This window comes from Cuculus canorus, chromosome 4, assembly GCF_017976375.1.
Source record: "Cuculus canorus isolate bCucCan1 chromosome 4, bCucCan1.pri, whole genome shotgun sequence".
Classification (NCBI taxonomy): Eukaryota; Metazoa; Chordata; class Aves; order Cuculiformes; family Cuculidae; genus Cuculus; species Cuculus canorus.
In genome coordinates, this window is record NC_071404.1 from 53850262 (window position 1) to 53871692 (window position 21431).

Consider the following 21431-nt stretch of genomic DNA (forward strand, 5'->3'; position numbering starts at 1 on the left):
AGTGGTGAATTAGGGGAGCAATGCTCTTTTTTATTTTAAAAACAGTACTGTAGTAGGACTGCCATAATTTTTCAGCATCCACATCATCTACAGGCTACACAGAAAACAATGCCTTGTACTTGTTAAGTTCAGCTATCCTTCTGTAATCACCTAAACCATTCCTAGCAGACTCCTTATTCAGCCTTCATTTTCTGCTTGTTATTTCAATAGTACTGAACAGAATATTCAGGAAGTATAACCCCCAACTATTTCATTAATGTTTTTATCACCTTAATCAAGAATATTGCTGAAGAACACTTTGTTGTTCTTGCCTGTTCTGGAGTATGGATGCTAACAAACTGCTCCAAATCACTAGTGTCTCTGTCCTCCTGTCGTAGGTACTTCCTGTCACTCTGCCTTGTAGGTTGCTTACAAACTTCCTGAAATTTTACATTCATCTCATGAGATATTGGCACTTAACAGTATTCCAGTTGTACATTTTTAATTACTGTTTGAGATTAATGACCTCTAATATCACTCTATATTAAGAATTTTGATCTGGCTTGCGATTCACATTTTATTGTATAATGAAAAGAATATAGAACAGCACAAACATACTGTTGACAGTGTGTAAATTTCCCTACTAATTTAAGACAACAGGTACTGTTCATCAGGTAAATCAAGTTTTGTCTGTGTGCCTTTCAACAGTTACCTCTTAAAATCAATACCTCTATTAGCATTTGACCTCCAGTAGAATTTAAAATGTGTTTTACAGCTTGTTTATGGCCACTACGCAGAAACAGGTTTGCATATTGTGTTTATCTGTTTAGACAAACACTTTATTACACTCACTGGTCTTTTTTTTTAAACAAGTACAGCAATTTATATACTTACCTTTAAATACACTTAGGAAAAAGAATAAAAAATTATTACTTGTGCGGGACTGAAAAACAAGATGTGTACTCACAGTTCTGTGGCCATTTCTGCAAGTCACAGGACACAGTCCATGTTGGGAAACGTTATACTTCTCACTCTCATCCCTTCTTCCTCAAACTGTGAGGTAAAAATGATGTATTCTCCCCTCAGTGTTCAGAAATAAATAAACTCACACAGCTTCTTCTTATTTCAGTAGGAATACTCAGACAAGTAAGGCCGCTTAACCTTAATATACTGATGTGCCATGCACAAAGAGTTTCTCACCTTCACAATAAGCAGGAGGTGTACTATAATGCCACTTACACAGATACCTCGTAAAGTTACATAAAATGCTAGAGGCTCGGATGAAAGTTACGGAATATGGCTGTTGCAACTCACTGTGAGACTACCCAGTTTACATGGGTTTGCTTCATTTTAATTTGATTTTTGAAGCTAAGCCTCAGAAATAGCTAAGAGAGGTATTACCATGTCCAGTCCTCATATAGTAGTGGAGCAAGGTTAGATTTTCAGACCTTTATTACAAATAATAGCTCAGTAATGTGGCACAGTAGTAAAGAGTTTGTGCAAAAGTACTGGGAACAGACCAGCTGACTTGAACTCCATCTTTGAATTTTGTTTGATTTTTCAAGTATGACATTCCAGAGCCTTCTGCAGCCTCCTCCAAAGGCTGAATTTCCCAGCCCATTTCAGCTGCTTTGTGATGGTGCAGCAGAGCAAGCATGAATAGATACCACCTTGATACATTGTGATAGCACTTCTCAGCATAGAGGGTACCTGAGGGAAAAACAGCCCAGTCTTAGTTTAAAGGTTAGTGTAGCTTGCTTGCACATCCATTTCAGTTTTTCACTTCCACTTGCCTGAGACCAACCATTTTCAAATCCTGAGCATGCTGTTCTACCTGTCTCCAGAAAGGGGGGAGACATGGAGCAACCTGGACATCAAGCAGCGTTCTGTAGAGGACCCTTCGTCTGTCTGAGGGGAAAGAGGGCAACAAGATACCAAAAATTTCCAAAGAGATCTTCCTTTTGAAGAAAGAAAAATATTACTTCAACAAAACCAAGACATTCTTATTATTCCATCTGGTAGATCATTAATAGTTCCTGTTTGGAGGAGACAAAATGCAACAGCTTCTGCTGCTGAAAAACGAAGTGCTAAGAAGATGAACAACAACAACAGCTTCTCCCTGTTTGCATGTATTACCAGGCCTCAATTTTCTCTTCAGCATCCTGTTCAACTTGTTTTTCCTTTAATTATCATGATTCAAGCTTGCAGTCAAATCCCTCTTTAATCTGCTCAAAAATCACCTTATTGGGAACCCTTTTTGATTCAGTGGAGACCACAAAGAAAAAGATCACAGAAGCAAGCTGATAAAATAAGACTGTTCCCTTTTCTTAAACACAACAAATAAAAAGGCTGAATTTGCCAACCAAAGTGCCATGAAAGCAAAACAGGTTTGGGGATGACATTGGGTTCCTCCTGATTCATGTTTTTAAATAGCAAAGACTGTCACAGCCCTCCCTGTGTGGCTGGGGGCTTCTCCCCTTCAAGAACGACGTCACGGTCACAGTACAGCCTTTGTACTGTGCACTCAATTCCCTAGCTGATATCACATCTGGGACCATTATGTCTCCTTCTGTTGTGGAAAAGGAGGTAGCAAAACCCTTTCACATCTGGAGTCCAGCCCAAGCTCAATGTGTTAGGCAGCATCTAGCTTCCTAAGGAACCTTAGACAAAAAGTAAGCTATTCCACAAATTTCCACAAATATTCCAAATTTCCAAGCTATACCACAGATTTCCTTTGCATATTAGTGCCTTTTGTCTCACTGCTAGGTCATGGGGTGAAACACCGAGTCCCTACATTAATGCATATTAAGTTGTTGCGGCTCTATGTAAGGAGTTGTAAGATCTAACATTTAAGTCCACATGAGTCCCAGTGAAAAGCTTGAATGCTTTGCTGAATAACAGCGTGCTAAGGTTCCATGGCTCGCACAAGATCACATGAGATTCACAGGAATATAAAATATTTCAGTAACTCACACCATGATCAACAGAACACCACAAAATTTTCCAGTCTTCAGGATTTCGATAAGCACTTAATTGGGCTTTTTTGTCTCCTGACAATATAGTTTTCTTTCAGTTAAAGAAGATTCTTCACTTCTCATGAAATCTTTACAGAAAATAGCAGCTATTTTACAAGAAGAAAGTTTCTACAACACAAAATTCATTATGTTATTTTCATAGACCTAAACAATGAAATCTCTGAAAATTGCTACAGGATATTTATTAGTATTCATACAGAATATTCTTTTTTTTTTTTTTCCAAAAAACCTACTATTTGATCTAAATACAAAAGCTATTCCTTTCAAGTCAGCAGCAGTTTGTGTCAACAAGAGTATTCATTTTCTATGCTGATTCAGCTCTAAGGATATTGAAGCATGACACTCAAATGAGCACGTGCATGGCGTAATTACGATGCCATTTTTGGAAAACAAGAAGTTTTCCTGTCATCCAGTTACTAACTAACCTTTGCTTTCCTCTTTCATATGAATTCTTTACATTCCTCAATAAACACAGACATACATACATGTCAAAATAGCATCTTAAAATAGGGGGGCAAGGGGCCGAGCAATTAGTCATAGTTGCTAAAATAAGGTAACACCAGCTGAATTCAGCTCTCTGGAGCAAATCACAGTTCTAACAATTTCAATAGGCCAGGTACATCTGTTGGAGAGCTCTTCAATAAGAAGTTTAACAGTGACCTAGTTTACCTTATCCCTTTGGAGGTGGTTGCTTTTCCTTGTTCTACCTGTTTTTTGTCCCCTCAGGCTGCCTTCAGACTGCACGCTAAGTCTGTAGGAGGTACACTGTTACTGAAAATGACCAACCTCTTACAGCGGTATTCAGCACTACTTCATTTGGCCTGTTGTGTTTACTAAGAGAGACATCAAAAGACTCTGAAGAGCTTTCAAGATATGTCTATTTTTTATTACTTTGACGTAATTGATCACTAGTCAGATTTGGACCATCCTAATTCGGTTGCTCCTCCAATGATTGTTCCAGGATGCAAATATACTAACCAAACCACAACCTTTGATGGAGCCAATGTGTTTCACAGGCTCCCTAGTATAGACAAGGCTGTTCAGACTTCACAACACACTGTGCTGATTGAAGTGTAGGCTTCCATTCACCTGGCTTGCTACATGCTGAGTACAATTTTTGTTGTTTGAATGGAGTTACAGGGAATTAGTCAGTCTGAGCTAATCAGGACATGAATGGTGTACTTTATACTGAAGTATAAATCGCTTTTTATCTTAGGAGTTTTCCCCACAGAGATCAGCCATTGTTCCCAGAAGACCAGGGGCATGGATCCTCTCTGAGTTAGGAGCCCTAGTACCATTGACTTCCCAAATGGCCCGCAGCAAACTACTTTTCTTGGCCATTTCCCCTCCTTCTGAGGCAGTCCTGCTGATGAATCATTCTCGTTTGTAGCTAATTAGACATTACACCTCGACAGAGGCAGCAGGTGGATTTTCTGTCACTCTTCACTTAGAGGCTTTTTTTCCCTGTAGGACATTCTCTCTTTTTTTTCCCCCCCATTCTGTTTTATACATAATCATACTATGTTTCCATGGGGAAATTATTACATAGCCTTGTAGACTGAATTGTTTTAATTGTTTGATGCCATATTCACTTAATTTAAAATAATGACTTAGGAAAATAAGAAAGGCCACAGAAATACTTCCGGGTTTTTTTGTTTGTTTGTTTGTTTTGTTTGTCTTTGAACTGACTGGCGTGCCGTGTATCTAGACAATGGATTTAACTAGCCAACTATCATGAGTTACTAGGAGACATTTCACTTTTCTTTTTGTCCTTTTGAGCAACCTCATCTTTGAAGTTTTGACTGATCTGTTCAGTTTTTGCTATGTTCCAGTTAACCATAAGATGTCCAAGAGTATGCTTAGACCTCAAATGTCCAGATAATTACAGCCAAATGTATCTCTTAGAAGGAAGGACTATTATTCTTGTTTGCTGTCATATTGTAACTCAGGAAATACTGTTGATGACTCTAAATGACCAATACTGCAATTAGCCAGTTATTACACTGTTCATCATTATGGCTAGGGGGATGGATCAGGGCAGTATTTCTGAAAGGATGGGTTGTGACACACACGGTAGTCATGAAGCATAGAATCACAGAATCATCACAGAATGGTTTAGGTTGGAGGGACCTTAAAGATCATCCAGTTCTACTACCCCTGCCATGCGCAGAGACACCTACCACAGGACCAGGCTGCTCAAGGTCCCATCCAACCTGGCCTTGAACGCCTCCAGGGATGGGGCAGCCACAACTTCCCTGGGCAACCTGTGCTGGTGCCTCACCACCCTCAAAGTGAAGAATTCCTTCCTAATGTCTAATCTAAATCTTTCACCTTCCAATTTAAAGCCATGGTCAGGTGCTGGCAAGTTGTTGAAAATTTTGCAAATTATAAAGCAAAGGCCACCTACCTTCTGCACTGCTGGCTACTTTGATTCTTCAAGGTCAAGCACACTTTTCAACCTTTCAAGAAATAGTATATACACTTGTCACTTCTACAAGCAATAGACGTTAATTCATTTTTATAAAGACAATGAGAGCTGCAATTATTTTTTTGCTTTAGATAACGGGAGATCATCCTAAAAAAAAAATTGAAAAATACTGACTTAAGGACCTAAGTGTGATTCAAGATACTAATTTTCTCAGTCATAGTGATTTAAATTCAAGTTAACATGGTAAAAGATAATTTCTTAGTCCTTCCTGACTATTTGGTGGCCTATGTTAAATGACTTAATGATATCTGTTTACCTCCCATATTAGAAAAGCAAACACTGCTGTAATTAGACATGGAGGACTCAGACACTTAGAGACTAAATGCTACATTTACCTTTACATCATTCAGGTTATTTGACAGTACCAGCTCACATTGGATAGGCAATTTGAAGGACTGTGTGTGGAATCCATTTCTACTGTTCCCATTTTCTGAATAATTATAATACATCTGTCCCTAAAGCTGTAAAAATGACTCACATAAAAGTGTAAAAAAAAAAGTTAATAAAAATACTGTAATTCTCCTTGGGAAAGCAGTTTAAAACATTCTAAAGCATCTTACTAAATTAACTACATCTACCTATGACAAGACTAATTTTCAATAAAAGACTGCCTGCTCTAAAAAAAGGTGGCACTAGGATCTTTTCTAGTTTCCAAAAGCGCTCTCTTAGCATGTTGCTCAAGATGAATACCTCTTCATTATCATGTATTTATTTTTCATTTAATGTTTACCCTTTACAGTCATTACTTACATTTCCTGTAAAGTAAGTTTTGTAAACTTTGAGGTGATATGTTTATATGCCACTTACTGTATTGGTTGCTTTCTCTGCTGATTCAAAGAGTTAAAAAAGAGACTCATTTTTCTAAAAAAAAAAAAAAAAAAAAAAAAAAATGTATTTACAGACCTTACAGCTCCCTGATTTGGGATAAAGTACAGAATTTATGTAAAATTCTGCAATATCTTGCAAACTAAGTGAGGAATTAACTTACAAATCTTCTAGGAAACTGCCAACTACCTACATCTCGAAATGCACTGTGTTATAGCTGATCTGCAGTGTGGAACACAGGGAGTGCCTGGAAAAAATAGAAAAGAAAAAGCATTAATAAGATAGGCATAAAAGAGACTATATTAATCTTATTTACCTGCTGTAGTACTACTCCGTGTCCTGGCCTTGGAATCAAGATAGCTACTTTCCCTTTGCTTTCATCTCCATCTGTTATAGATATATTTGTTGCCTGAAATTGAAGAGGCATGGTGGTTTGGGGTTTTTTGTTCCTCTTTATTCTGAGATAACTGAGAAGGAGTATGGGTTACTGTCAATGCCCCCTTGGAAAAGGGAAGCAGGCTTAGAAATCTCCACAGCACTGTTGTTATACAGCAGCCTGAGAAGGAATGATAAATTGCTGGTTTACTGCAGTGTCTGTGGGCATCATGACACAGGAAGAACTTAGGAGTGCCATCATATTGCAGAGGTCATATCCTCAGCAGGGGAAGATTATAGTTTTTCCGTGCTATAATTAGCCACTGCTGACGAATGCACATCGCGTCACAGGAATTACTGTTGTGGCGTTCTTACCTTTGCCTTCCAAAATGAAGGAAATATCTTTCAGTGACAACTGTAATGCCAAAGGAGTAAAGTACTAAGGAAAGAAATATACCCTTAGTTACCTGGTCAAGCATATACAGACTTCACTGACAGAAAAGATCAATGCAGTTTAAAAGGGAATGTTGAGCAGTCTCTTGCTGAGACTATATTGACAAATATATAGCTTCTTTTCCCTAGAGTTCCCATCATTAGAAAACAGCTTCTAGTGTTTTGATAGTGGTTTTACTTCTTGTCTGTTCATTTAGCAGTGTGTACTTCCCAGATTATACCGGCTTTGTCCTCTGTAGGTCCTTTAGCATAGGAGAGGATGTATCTGTTTTATATCACTGCAGCTTCCTCCCAGGGGACAATCTGGGGATTTTGCAGCCTGATTTATGGCAACAAACCAAGCAGGACCTGCCACAAATCAGTAACATATCTGGTCTTTTGCAAGCATATTAGTAAATCTCAAGGAAACTTGTTCTGATTTGAGGAAAACAGTTATGGATTAGCAACTCCCTAAAAGCCAATAAAGTTCCAAATTTGTGCAAGTCTGTATGCGACCAGCGATCACATCAGTCTGGATCCTCATGAGCATTACATAACAGATCAGCTACCTAATGTGGATGGAAAGATGTAATGGGTCAAAATTTAAAACTCATTGCAATGATATATATTTACTGTGTACTCTCTTATGCATCATTAGTGTTACCTGACTTACGTTAATTACAGTAGTTTCATGTCACACAGCTTGTTATTTTCTATACTTCAAATAAAGGCAGTTGAAATCACCGACTTAGAGTGGATATTCATAGTTTCATCTTGCGCTATTTTTCCAAATATTATAGTAGCTGTAGGAGCCACTGCTGTTGACCAGTGCTGACCACTGCATAAAAAGACCATTCCAGCTTGGAAATAGAAAGTAACTGAACTTTATCTGGGGTTATCTTGTAAATTAGCACTGAGTGCACCTATTCTTTCTCATTTGGGGTTTTCCTCAAATTTGTTTCATACCCATGATTCATGGGTAGCATTTCCCACTCTCCAGCAGTAGTAGTCAGAAGAAAATAAATGTTAAACCTGTGGCTGAGAAACCAGAGCATGGTATCTTTTCTTGACTAAACAAAACCAGTGTCTCCCGCTCTGTTCTCTCACACGCAAGGCTGCCATTGATTAAATTCTTAGAAATCTTGTCATTTTTCTCTACATTCCTGTTTTCATTCCTTTCACAAATTAATTTGTTACAATCCGTGACAGTAAATAGCATTCTAAACCACGGGGATTTTTAAAATTCAACAATAATACATGCCATTAGTAAGACACTGCAGTCATTGTACTCAGGCAATTACAATAGCACCTGCTTCCAAAACATAATAGTGACATTGTAAAATTCCTGGACATTAGTTAGATTAGAAAGTAACGTCATGCTAATTTAGAAGTAATATTACAATATGAATATCTTGCTATCACGAATTTGCCATATTGGTTCAATTATAAATGTGATTTGTTTCCTAAAGTCATTTTTCTCTTGAACACTCTGCCCACCACAGAATATTAGATATTTTCAATAAACACTAGCAGAAGACACTTCAGGTGCCAATTCTCAGAATCAAGTGAAAACATGACAATCTCAGCTTTCTTCTCAAGGCAATTAAGCCTCTGGGTGTAAAAAGAAATAAAAACCTTACCTGCACAAGTGCAGTTGCAACTTGCTTGCAATGTTCATAAGCATATAATAGAGGAAAGTAACCTATATATAAGGCTGTATGGCTTACGTTTTTAAGCCAGACTCCTTATTTTTGGGGATTCAGGTATTTAATAGTCATGTGTTGACAGTGCTGCATAAGTAATTGATGAAGACATCGCATGAAATGAATCCCAGTTCCTACAGCCCTTCTGGGTGTAATGATTTTGCTTGCGTTTTGGGAAGTGGAAGAGAGAGAGATCCTTGCTACAGCAGGAACAGCAGCTAATCAAGCCCCATTGTGAAGCGATTTGAATACAAAGGGAGAGATTTAGCTTCCTCCTAGAGAGAGGCTTGTGTTTGTTGATCACAGAAGCAAGCTCTTGGGTGACAGGACAGCTTTTAGTTGACAATAGTACTTCTGCCCACTGCAGAGAGTATTCCAGGCACTCAGTAATGAAAATGACAATGCCAAATTCCAAGAAAATGTTTTTAACAACAGGACTCATCCTGTTGATAGAAAAGCTCATTACCATGAAAGAGTGCTGAGCAAATGACTGTGCTACTTAGGCCTGGTTTAGAGATGGAAGGACTGTGTGTCTGCTGCTTCAGGGCCTTTCATCTTTTATTTTTACTGGTGTGTACTTAGTAAAATACAATAAAAAAAAAAAATATAAATGTTCTTTTCCTTTGCAAAGCTTACTGTTCTAGACACACTGGTATTATCTCATTTAACAGCTGAATTAAAGGCATAGGGAAATTAAGAAATTTTGAAGGTTAACAAGAGAAGGAACGCAACGAACTTTTCACCTATGCTCAGTCTGCTGGACCAGGACCAACCAGACTTATGAATGCTGAAGGCAACTCTTATTTCTACTGTAAGCTGGACCAATGCAGCTACGTTGTAATGATATTATTCTTGGCAAAATAAATTCTGCATCTGCACCATGAACTTTTCTGCCATTCTCATCAAAGCATGTATAGAAGCAAGTTAATTAGGCTGGTTCTCTTTTGGGAATTCTGTGTAGAAGCTAGCACTAACTATGTAGATCTCTTCATGGGGGCTCCATGCTTCATCTTACTTGTAATGTTCTTGATAGAAGAAAAATCCTAGTTATAGAGGATACCTACTGCTGAAAGCAATAATCATATTTCAGTATCAGGTTCCGTACAAGTATCTATGCTTGGGCTTTTTGTGCTGTTATTTTTATTAGTGACTCCTATATATTCTAACCAATACCAGAGTTTCAGTGGCCAAATTCAGCATGAAGCATATAAGCAGAGACAATCTTTACTTTTGAACAGTTCACAAACTGAAGTTAAATATGCAAAAATGAATTGTTGCATATTACTCTGCCCCCCCAAAAAGCTAGAAAATTTTCAAGACACCAAACAGATTTGAGGCAAAGTTGAAAAGGATGCTGATAAAATCCTGGAGAAACAAGCTGCCTGTGGAATAAGAACATCTGTGTAGGGTGTTAAACATGTGTAGCAGAAGAAGATTTCACACCTGCTTGGTAAACCTCCTGATGCTGACTGATTTTAAGTTCTCACCCCGTTACATAGTTCCTGAAGACAGACTACTGCATAAACCCCTGTTCTCTTCCACAGGATTGAGCAAGCTTGCAGCTTACATTTTTCCCATTAAGGCAAACAGGAAGCCTGTGGCCAGGCTGGAGAGTGAACACGCATCTCCTTAAGCCCCAGATCAATCTGGATTTCCAAAACCATTTTTTGCCTCTCCTTCAGTTAAGAATCTCATTCATTCTTCATTTTCTTTATAGCTGTTCCATTATCTATGACTTCAGCCTATCATATACCAAACCCACCCATGACTCATGAAACTGATATCTATGCAGACAGGCGAGGCACAGTGAGAACAGTTCCTCTCTGCAACACGTGCAGATTGTCCAACAGAGTGCTGATCAAAGGCAGCACAGCAAGGCTCAGGAGCTTCAGTGAAATGTTAGCGGTGCTCCCAGTATCACAGCTAGCATTCAAAGGAGGCTGGAAGAGCAGAAGAAAGGAAGGAGAAGGAGGGAGGGAAAGAGGCTCTCAACTTCAATGGAAAGCTGTTTGATTCAGAGCTGGAGGACTGACCTTATATATCTTCAACCTTATATATTCTTCCCTCAGAAAGTTTCACAAACAAAGTAACATCATGACATCTGATTTGCAATCTTTGCAGAATAATCAAGCGTTTTGCTCTTTCATTATCTTTTCTAATAGCATTTGCCTACACAAAAGGAATCACCTGTTAGACGTAGTCATTAGAAGCATAAACTTAGGTGAGGCAGGGAACTAAGATACTCTGAGATCACAGGAATAGTCTCACTAGCTAAAGATGATTCATCAGTAAATGTTAAGGTAGGGTCACAGGCTGAAAAGTAATATTCAGGCTAGGAGCACAAACAAGCTGGATTTGTTTGTCTTAAATCTACCTTCCAGTATCTGTTTTTTGGGGTTTTTTTTTGCCTTAGTTCTTTATGGTGATTCTAACTTATGGTTAAGATTGTTGTGAATCGATCATTAAGGCAAACTAGTGAAACAGATCTAGCATTGGGTTTGTATATTCTAGTCAATACAAGGCACACATGACTACCAACTGACCAGTGGGTTCATATGACTTAAGAAATACCTACAATTGTTCTTCCATGGCTTTGCTCAACTCTATTAACTTACTCAAAACTTCTTAATTATCAATCCTGGGCTGACAGGAAAAGCGCAGAGTTGATATGAGCAGATATGGTGTGGTTTCCATACACTGAGGAAGGAAAGAAAACTATGCTGCCATCAAGATCAGGTAAGGAAGAAGATACATCTTTGGGGAAGACTGCACTGCTTCAGCTTTCCTGAAGATGCTCTGTGCTGTATCTATTAGCACCTGATAGATTCACTCACAGTAGCAAAGCATCTTGAACCAAATGGTGTTAGACTTATACCCAAAGGACTATTGCAAGAATGTTAAGATGTGGCTGGATTGTCTAAATTGACCCAGAATGGCTGCGTACCTCCCACTTTACACCTGACTATACAGCGAGAGTTTTCTATGCCAAAATTACCAATCTCGTTGACGTAAAATGAAATACAATTAAAAAATATGCTCAGAGATACAGTTTCTTCTGCACAAAGAAGTGCCAAACATGAGGTGGATGGGCCTCTCCCTGTAATATTAAACCTCTCTGCACTCATGTTATCCCAGTTCAGATGTTATGACACCAGATGATAAACATGTTCACATGGAGAAAACTTTTCAGTCTTTTATGTCAATATTTTTGAGATCATCAATGTGAATCATAAAATGGTTTGGGTTGGAAGGGACCTTAAAGATCATCCAGTTCCAACCACCCTGCCATGGGCAGGGACACCTCCCAGCAGCCCAGGCTGCCCAAGGCCCCATCCAACCTGGCCTTGAACACCTCCAATGGGGCACCCACAGCTTCCCTGGGCAACCTATGCCAGTACCTCACCACTCTCACAGTGAAGAAGAAATTGCTCCTTATGCCTAGTCTAAATCTGCCCCTCTCCAGTTTATACCCAACCCCCCTTGTCCTATCACTACAAGCTTCGGTGAACAGTCCCTCCCCAGCTTTCCTGTAGCCCCTTCAGGTACTGGAAGGTCACTCTAAGGTGTCCCCAGAGCCTTCTCCAGGCTGAAGAACCTCATCTCTCTCAGCCCCTCCTCATCGCAGAGGGGCTCCAGCCCTCAGACCATCACCATGTAACAGGTTGACAGCACACACCCTACAAACCAGAAGGCACGCAATAAAGCCGCAGTTCCCCACCTCCCTGGCTGTACCTTCACAGCGAGGCCTCCCGCGCCACCACAGACCGCCTGGACACTCCCACAGACCGTTCCCTCCCCCCCCCGCCTCAGGACAGCAGCGCGCTCGGGGGAACTCGCTGGCTGCCGCCGGCCCGGCCCGGCCCGGCCAGGCGCGGGCCTCAGCTCGCACTGCCGCTCCCTCCTAGCGGCAACGGCCGGCACCGCCCGCGCGCCGCCTAGCGGCACCTCCGCACTCGGGATCCCGGCCCGCCGCACTGCGCATGCGCAGCTCTCAGCCACCTACCCGCGCACGCTCAGCACAGAACAATGACCGCCCCCTCCCGCAGCCCTGCACATGCGCACCACCACCCATTGCCCGTGGCTCCGCGCATGCGCCGAGCTCTGTCCCGTCGAGTGACCACACCCACCACTTGCAGCCCCGTTGCACTGCGCATGCGCACCCAAGGCCCCACCCCCCCCCCGCAGCTAAAGGCTCCCCGTTGCCGGGATCGTCCCCGCCCCCGCGCATGCGCAGCAGCACACGAAAACCCAGTCCCCCGTTCCCCCCTGGCCGCCCAACCATTCCCTCCCTTTTAGCGGCACCACGCATGCGCAGCACCACACCAATACTGCCCCCTCCTCTGGCCTGGCCCCGCCCCCGCCTGGCCACTTCCCTTCTCCCCCTCGTGCCCGTTCCCCACCCTGCCTGGCGTCCGTTCTGCTCCCTGCGCATGCGCAACACCGCCACAAGCCCCGACCCACGCGGCACCGCGCATGTGCAGTCCCTGCTCACAAAATCAACGCCCCTAATCTGGCCCCACCCCTGCCTGTCGACCATACCGAGTTCCGTCCCCGCTACTCTGCGCATGCGCAGCACTGACCCAAGTTCCCGTCCCCTCTAGTGGCCCCGCCCCTATGCGCCGCGCATGCGCACCCCACTCCAAAGTCCCGCCTGCTCTGGGGCCCCGTACCCCGCCTGTAGGCCTTACCGCTCCGCACCGCCTTCTTGGGCCGCCCCCCTCCGCGGATCTGCGCATGCGTATTCCACACAAAGCCCCGCCCCTTCACGTGGCCCCGCTCCCTCGCCCGCTGCCCCGGCCTAGCGGCTCCGCGCACGCGCGTGTGGCTTCCGGCTCATCCGCCCCGCCTCTCGGCGCACGCGAGGCCCGGCGGGCGCGCGCGCGGCGCGGAGGGGGCCGCGTGTGGCCGCGGCGCACTCCCCTCGCTGCCGGCCGCCATGGTGCTGGAGAGCCTCGCCCGCATCGTTAAGGTCCAGCTGCCCGCCTACCTCAAGCGCCTGCCGCTGCCCGAGAGTGTCGGCGGCTTCATCCGCCTCACAGGTAGCTGGCGGAGTGGGTGGTGCGGGGGGGAACCGGCGGCCTCTTCCCACCTGTGGCCTGCTTCTTCCCGAACCCTTGGACCGTGACCCTCTTTTTCCCGTTCCTCAGCCGTGTTCTACCTTCTTTCCCCCCTCATTCTGTGTGTCCCCCCTCCCTTCCATGTGTCCCCCATCCCGTGTGTCCGTCCCCCCCCATCCCTTGTGTCCCCCATCCCGTGTCCCCCTCCCCATCCCTTGTGTCGTCGCCCCCCCAATCCGTGGTCCCTTGCCTCAGCCCATTTCTTACCCCCCCCAGCCCGTGTTCCCCAGCTTCCCTCCATCCCAGCCCGTGTCCCCCTGCTTCCCTCTCCTCCGCCCGTGTCTCCCTGCCCTTGTCCCCCTTCTCGCGGGGCTGGGTCGGGCGATGCCGGGTACTCCTGCCCCACACCCGTCCCGTGTCGGGCTGCGGTTTCCACCCCTTCTCCAGGCACAGCTCGGCTTCTCCGGGCGGGGCTAGGCAAGGTGCCTGTTACAGTAGGGGGCACCCCAAAGGTTGCATCCCCTGTTTCTGCAGAAAATTGCCTGACAAATCGTTTGAGATGCCCTGGGAGGTAAATTATAACGGTCAGAGTAAAATGTATGGCTCGGCTCGCTTGTACTGTACTCAGAAGACTTCTCTGTGCAAGTACCAGCAAGTCGGAGGCCACGTTCGTTAATTAGCTGAAGGCCTAAAACACTGCCTCTAAATTTGCATAAAGTTTAAAGAGATTTTCTGTACTTCTTAAAAAAAAAAAAGCTGTTTCTGGGAGCCTGCTAGGTACACAAAGTTGGGGGGGCTTATTCATAATTTTTATATATATTTTCTGGATGAAGGAGTGAAAGTATCTATTAATTAATCCTAGCCCTATCACAAAGAGTACAAGAAAGCAAGCCAACTGCTAGCAAATTCTTTAGGTGTTGAGTGTGTTTCAATGCTTTGCAAACTGGAACTGTCTGTGCCGAGGCTCAGCAGTGATAATACAGGCAGAACCTCAAGTAGCGTCAAATGACATTTGTTATCACTGAACTAATCTTAAAGAGGAATGCTCTAATGGAAACTCTGGAAATAGAAAGTCTCCAAAGTGTAGAATTAACCGTATATGTTTATCTTGCAGCACTAACGTATGCCATGTCAACGGTACTTGATAATGATTTCAGTTAGAACAGGCACAATTTATTTAATACTAGGTTTTGAGTACTTTTTCCCATAACATATTTATGCTGCTTTTAAACTTTAAGCCACGTTATATTTCCCTGGACAGTGAAACCCATTTTAAATAAGCCATTCTTCTTTCTCCACAACTACTGTCTCATCTGAGAATGCTGTTAATTATATTTACCGAAAAGAGAAATTTGGCTGCTACAAAGTTGGAAATAAGGGAAATAAGTAAACTCCAGAACGATGCAGCTTCTGATATTCCTAGCATTTGGCAGTTTCCTACTTAAGTCATTCCCTTTTAATCATAAATTGTACTTAAAAGTAAGCTTAGTGATGTTTGAGTTTAATTTCTTCTTGCTTCATTTCTGTAACAGGATTATTTGTGCAGTCTCTATATACTCTACATAGTAGTAATATAATTTATTCTGAAAATGCCTGGTTAGAACATTATCACTGGGGAGAACTGGTTTTCTGTCATGTTATTTACCCCATGACAGGTACTTACTTGAATTTTAAGGGAAGGAACAAGCAAGCAACTGAAACCTTAAATGGAGACCAAACATGTAAAATGTTAGTCCCAATAATATTAAACAAAGGTAAACCAAAGAACTGAGTCAGAAATTGCTTTGAAACCTGGTAGATTTAATACACGTACCTGAAAAAAAATCCACTGCCTCTAGTTCTTAGTGATTTCTTCATCTGGTCTTGTGCTAAACAAGAAAATGGAGGAAAAACCAGCAAAACTGTACAAGATGCTCAAGTTATGGCATAGCGTAGATGCAGCATGGTGAGACTTTTCAAAAGGAAATCATAGGTTGCCACATCTTAAGCACCTAAATTAAACAATGGTCTTCTCTTAGTGCTTAGGAGTTATTGAAAAATCATTGAAACTTCATTTCTCATTGAAAAGCCTTGTACTTATCTGCTGTCAGAACTGTTGTCAGTCTGAAGTTTCATGTGAGAAAAACAGATTACTTCAGCAAGTGCCACCTTTTCTACATTGTTGTTGTCTTAGTTTGTCCTCTCCTAAAGTCAACCCTTTAAGAGCAGGAGGGCCCAATTCTGGGAGTTATTTCGCAGCAGCAACTTACAGGGTCATATCTATGGAATTACCTCTAGTGAAAGACTATTAGACAATAGAGAAGATTATATTATGTGTTGGGTTTGCGTGGCGGGGTTTTGGTAGCAGGGGTCTACAGGGGTGGCTTCTGTGAGAAGCTGCTAGAAGCTTCCCCAATGTCTGACAAGGCCGATGCCAGACAACTCTGAGATGGACCAGCTGCTGGCCAAGGCTGAGCCAGTCAGTGATGGAGGTAGTGCCTCTGGAATAGTGTATTTAAGAAGTGGGGAAAAATATCTGCACAGTAGCAATTTCAGCTGGAGAGAGGACTGGGACTATGTGAGAGAAACAACTCTGCAGACACTGAGGTCAGTGAAGAAAGAGGGGGAGGAAGAAATTCCCCTGCAGCCAGTGATGAAGACCATGGTGAGGCAGGCTGTCTTACAAAGTGCTTGTATAGCTATTTGTGCTCCAGTCCATTACACTGCTTTGTTTCTCATTTTAAAATATTTTTAAACTGTCTTTCATTTCTTATACGAGTGTTTAGATTTACTCTTTTCTCCAGAAATTTAGAAAAATGCTCTCACTTTTATTGCCCCATGGTACTTAAATTGCACTGGAGTATTGTCACAGCATGTTTTTGCTGGAAAAAAACTTTAATACATATAGATCTTATGCCAAGTCCTGATAAACTTCTTAGGCCCAGTAAGTATTTTCTCTCACCAGTGTGTCTAGAACATTTATCAAGGCAGGTGGGTCTGCAGAGGATACTTGAATCTCTTACCTGTACTTCAAAGTTTGTTCCTTGGCTTGGTAAAGCGATTTTCTGTGGGTTGACTTACCTGATCTCAGGGCTCTATTCTTTCTCTTTGTGAATTTTGGAAACTGGTTACAGATCCCCAAGCAAAGAGAAGTCTGAAAAATAACCACAAAAAACCTGAAGGTTTTGCTAGTGCTTATCTAATAATCTGTATAGTTTCTACCAAAAGTTTCTAAAAAAAACCTTGGAACAAAATCAAATGAGGAAAATTTCAAGAAGCTAAAAATCTGAAATAAGTAGTTAAATTGTTTTTAATTCAATTGCTTATAAAAATATAAATTATGTATAAAAGTTATAAACAATTAAAATTAATTCTAAAACATACTAAATATTTTTTCTATACAGAATGTTAACATACCAGCACAGAATATAATGACTGCATGTAATCATGCTCGATTTTGTAGTACACAGTGGTGGTTTATCTCAGGTGAGCAGAGTCCTTGTAATTTTAGGGTTCTTCATTTCTGTGTGTCTGATACTTGTTTTAGATTTGTTTTCTTCTATCCAATTGTCTTGTAGAGCATTAAAATTAAACTTCAGATGAAATTCTAGGAGATTTTTACCTTGGTCACAGTAAAACCCAGGTTTTAATCAGTGTGATCTGTCTTTAAGACTTGCCCACAGTCTTGTTTGCCCTCAGAGCCTTGCTGACTGAGCAGCCCCGTTCCCTACCCTAAGCCTAAGTCATTTGAGAGTAGCTGATGCTGCATCATACTGAAGTGGTGTCAGGAGCCAATCTAAATTCCACCTGTTTTTAGTTTCAGAATGGCTGCGGTTACTGCCTTTCCTGGGTGTGCTGGCCTTGCTCGGTTACCTTGCTGTTCGTCCGTTCCTCCATAAGAAGAAACAACAGAAGGATAGCTTGATTAACCTCAAGATCCAGAAGGAAAATCCAAAAGTAGTGAATGAAATAAACATTGAAGATCTGTGCCTCACTAAAGCTTACTGCAGGTGTTGGCGTTCCAAGACGGTAAGACACTTTGTGTTACTGTAGGATTAGTGACTGATACTTGCATATTTTTATCAGTTCTGCTACATGTTGACCTGTTGATTCTCTCTGGAGGTAGAACATGTTCTTGGTTTTTGAGAATGGCACAGTTCTTATTTTTCTCCACTGTAAACCTATCTACGTGCAGACAGCAACTGTAGAAACTTGTAAGAAGCGCAGTAGGCTTTTTTCTGCAAACACAGATTGACCACGTGTGAGTATATTAAAACCAAGCAAGCCTTGTTTAACATTTGGAAATACATTGCAGCTAATTAGAAGATAACTATTTTGCAGAAACAGTGCTTAGAAAGTTGTTCAAATTAGAATGAAAGTAAGGTTAAGGTTGAACCTGTACTGGTGAGGGAGAGCATATCCGCCTTTAGTCCAGAGCAGCCAGCAGATGACTGGTTTGGGTAATCCATATCCCCCAAATCAACTAGATGTACATGGGTCTTTCATCTGCTCTCAATTTCTTTTGAATGTCCTGACTGCACTCTGGTTTTGTCTTCTCTGGACAAATGCTTTCCTGCTTTAAGAAAAAATCTGCTCTGGACCAAAGAAACCTCTCAACTATTTTCCTTTCAGAGTAATCACTTCAGCAAGGTATTTCAGCCTTTCTTGAAACAGTCCTTTCTGGTTGTAAATGACTGAATCTGTTAAGACCAATTTTACTAGTTCCACAATAAACCTTAAACCATTTGTGGCTGTGATGGTTGCTTCGCTTGCTGTTCTTTCATGGAAGAGGCTTTGTCCCTAGCTTTGTGTCTAAGAACAGCTATTTTAGGACCTCACAAACTTAATTACCTATTAGCAGTGTTTATTTCCTTAGGAGCGTGTCTGATAGTAGACAGGGAGTTTGATGTCGAAATGGAAAGTAGTAGGAGAAACTAGCAACATTACCAAAGTGCTCTTGGCATAGGAGGAAGTCTAAAAATCACCATGCAACTTCTGAACAGAGTTACGCTAACTCTTCATGTATGTTTTCTTCCAGTTCCCTGTCTGTGATGGCTCCCACAACAAGCACAATGAATTAACAGGAGATAACGTGGGTCCACTAATACTCAAGAAGAAAGAAGTATAGCAGATGCTTAATCCACTAAATCATGACTGATAAAAAGTCTTTTTATACTATTGTAGTTGGAAGGGACAGCAGTTTATGATGTGATTTGTATGATTTAGTCTTATGATTGCTGTAGATTTCTTTTTGGAATAAACTGCATTTAGACAGTGCTAAATCTGTCACTGTCTTGATAATTTATTCTGAGAAGAACTATTTCTGCTTTGTAAAACTGTAAAGTAACTATCTCTGTAAATAAGTCATTTATTTAAAAAATAAAATGACTTCTTACAATTAAGCCTATTTTGTATGAGCATTCAATTATAAAACTGTCACTATTTCCAAATGCACTTTTGTTTTGCTCAGACTTGTTTGGCTGAGAAGCCGTGTTTTAATTCTGCTTTCCAGGAAAAAATTTAGGTGCGCTTCAATGGGAGAAAAAGAGTATTAAATTCATCCTTTGTGAATATACCCAAATGTACTATTGAGTGCTGGCAGCACAGCCATGTTAATTACCTGCTAGGATCTGCTTGGTCATGTCTTGCCCCTGGATGACTTTTGTAACCTAATTTGGAAGCCCTGCACAAAGGGATAGATTTGCCCCTAATGCTAATGAAGACCCGGACTGAGGCAGTTGACCAAGTCTTCACAGTCTTGAGGCAAAATCAGGGGAAGCTAAACTTGGCAGGACATGACATGCCTTTTTACTCTTATGGCAACAGAATTGTGTCCTTTGATTATGAATTTGGACAATAGATAAAACACACTACAAATAAACTTGTAAAACATACATTTAGAGAAAGGTGTCTGACTTATGGCAACTATAAGACAAAGTAAATGTACTTGAAGTATGGGTGGCACAAAATTTTATCTCATTTAAAAAGCAAAATGGAAAAGCTGTATCAGTTACTGTTTTGTGGCTGAATTACATCATGAGTGTTTCACAGTTAGTTTTAGACTTCAGTCTAAGTTCACTATTCTGTTCAGCTAGGCTGAAAAAGAGAGCGCAGGCAGTGCATATAATTACATTACTGCCGCATCCCCTGGCCTGCGTGACTCTCTGCTTCCAGATGGCCAATTTCTGTCTTTTCCCTTCCCATATGCTGCCCACTGTAACTGCCCACTGTTCGCCACCAGGAACACGCTGTACTCAGACACTTCTGCTGCAGATGTTCTTGTGAACCTTCTGAAACTGCACACATACTGTTCTCAGCACTCTTGCGCATCATGCCTGCAATTATGTCTGTGGCAGCGGGAATCCTCAGGTTACAGTTTACTGCACATTCTGCTCTAATTTTATTTCCTGCAAATAAGAGATTGGCATGGCATAAAGATTTTACTGGCTTGAATTTATTTAGGTTTTATTCATGAATGATTCCATGTCATTTTGTTAAAAGGGAGGTGGTTTTCAATTTCATGACTTCAACTGCGCAGACTCTTATAAGAAGTTAAATCTTCTCTCTCAAAGTTAACTGCTATTTAAAATCAGCTGAAATTGTCATGATACTTGTTAAAAAAACCAGCCTCATAGGTTCATAGAATCATAGAATGGTTTGGGTTGGAAGGGACCTTAGAGATCATCTAGTTCCATCCCCTTCCATGGGCAGTGAAACTTCCCACCAGCCCAGGCTGCCCAAGGCCCCATCCAACCTAGCCTTGAATGCCTCCAGGGATGGGGCATCCACAGCTTCCCTGGGCAACCTGTGCCAGTGTCTCACCACCCTCATAGTGAAGAAGAAACTGCTCCTTATGCCTAGTCTAAATCTGCCCCTCTCCAGTTTATAGCCGCTGTCCCTCATCCTATCACTACAGCCCCTCCCCAGCTTTCTAGTACCCCCCCCCTTCAGGTACTGGAGTTCTTAGTGCCATTTCTTTTCATGACAAGATGCAAATGTTTCATTCTATCTGGAAGGCAAGGAGAGGAACATTATAAATCATTATTTCATTTTAGATCTGCAGGTCTATGTAATACCTTCCACCTGATTCTTCTTTAGGATTTGATAAAAGCTGAGGGAAAGCAGTCTTGTGAGAAACTTCTTATGGTGGCGAGGAAAGGAAAATAGATTCAATTTCATTTAAATTAGAGAACAAGATGACACTTTTCATCGGTATAGCTATTCAAACGCTCAGAATGGTGGGAGTAATCAAATAAATTGAGAGTGTGCTGATTTTAAGGTAACATGATACATCTGATTTATGAGATGCTGTTGTAATGGTGAACAGGTATTAGGCTATCGTGAACAAGGACTGTTTGTCAGGGGTTTGCTTGCATGCTTAAGGTTGTATTCAAATTTAAAGGGCTATAATCCTCACACATCACACGTCCATTACTGAACAGATTTCAAAATTGGTGTAGTGATCTCTCTACTTCTTATGAAAGTTTATGAATAAATGAACTCTATAAAGCTTCTTCTCCTGAAAGTTTTCATAGAATCATAGTCATAGGATAGTTTG

The 21431-nt window shown here is 41.6% G+C and overlaps 1 protein-coding gene across 1 annotated transcript; it reads left to right on the plus strand.

Moving 5' to 3' along the window:
- Positions 1-13613: 13613 nt before the first annotated feature.
- CISD2 (CDGSH iron sulfur domain 2) lies at positions 13614-19841 on the plus strand. The gene is made up of 3 exons (XM_054065213.1): positions 13614-13876; positions 17691-17902; positions 18912-19841. The coding sequence occupies exons 1-3, from the start codon at positions 13774-13776 to the stop codon at positions 18999-19001; spliced, it is 405 nt and encodes a 134-aa protein (XP_053921188.1). The 5' UTR covers positions 13614-13773; the 3' UTR covers positions 19002-19841.
- Positions 19842-21431: the final 1590 nt, after the last annotated feature.

Bases quoted from the DNA above. Each gene is read 5' to 3' on its own strand.
- CISD2 (XM_054065213.1), top strand. From the start codon at position 13,774: ATGGTGCTGGAGAGCCTCGCCCGCATCGTTAAGGTCCAGCTGCCCGCC. The intron at 13,877-17,690 runs GTAGCTGGCGGA...ACCTGTTTTTAG, and splicing joins CGGCTTCATCCGCCTCACAG to TTTCAGAATGGCTGCGGTTA. The intron at 17,903-18,911 runs GTAAGACACTTT...GTTTTCTTCCAG, and splicing joins GGTGTTGGCGTTCCAAGACG to TTCCCTGTCTGTGATGGCTC.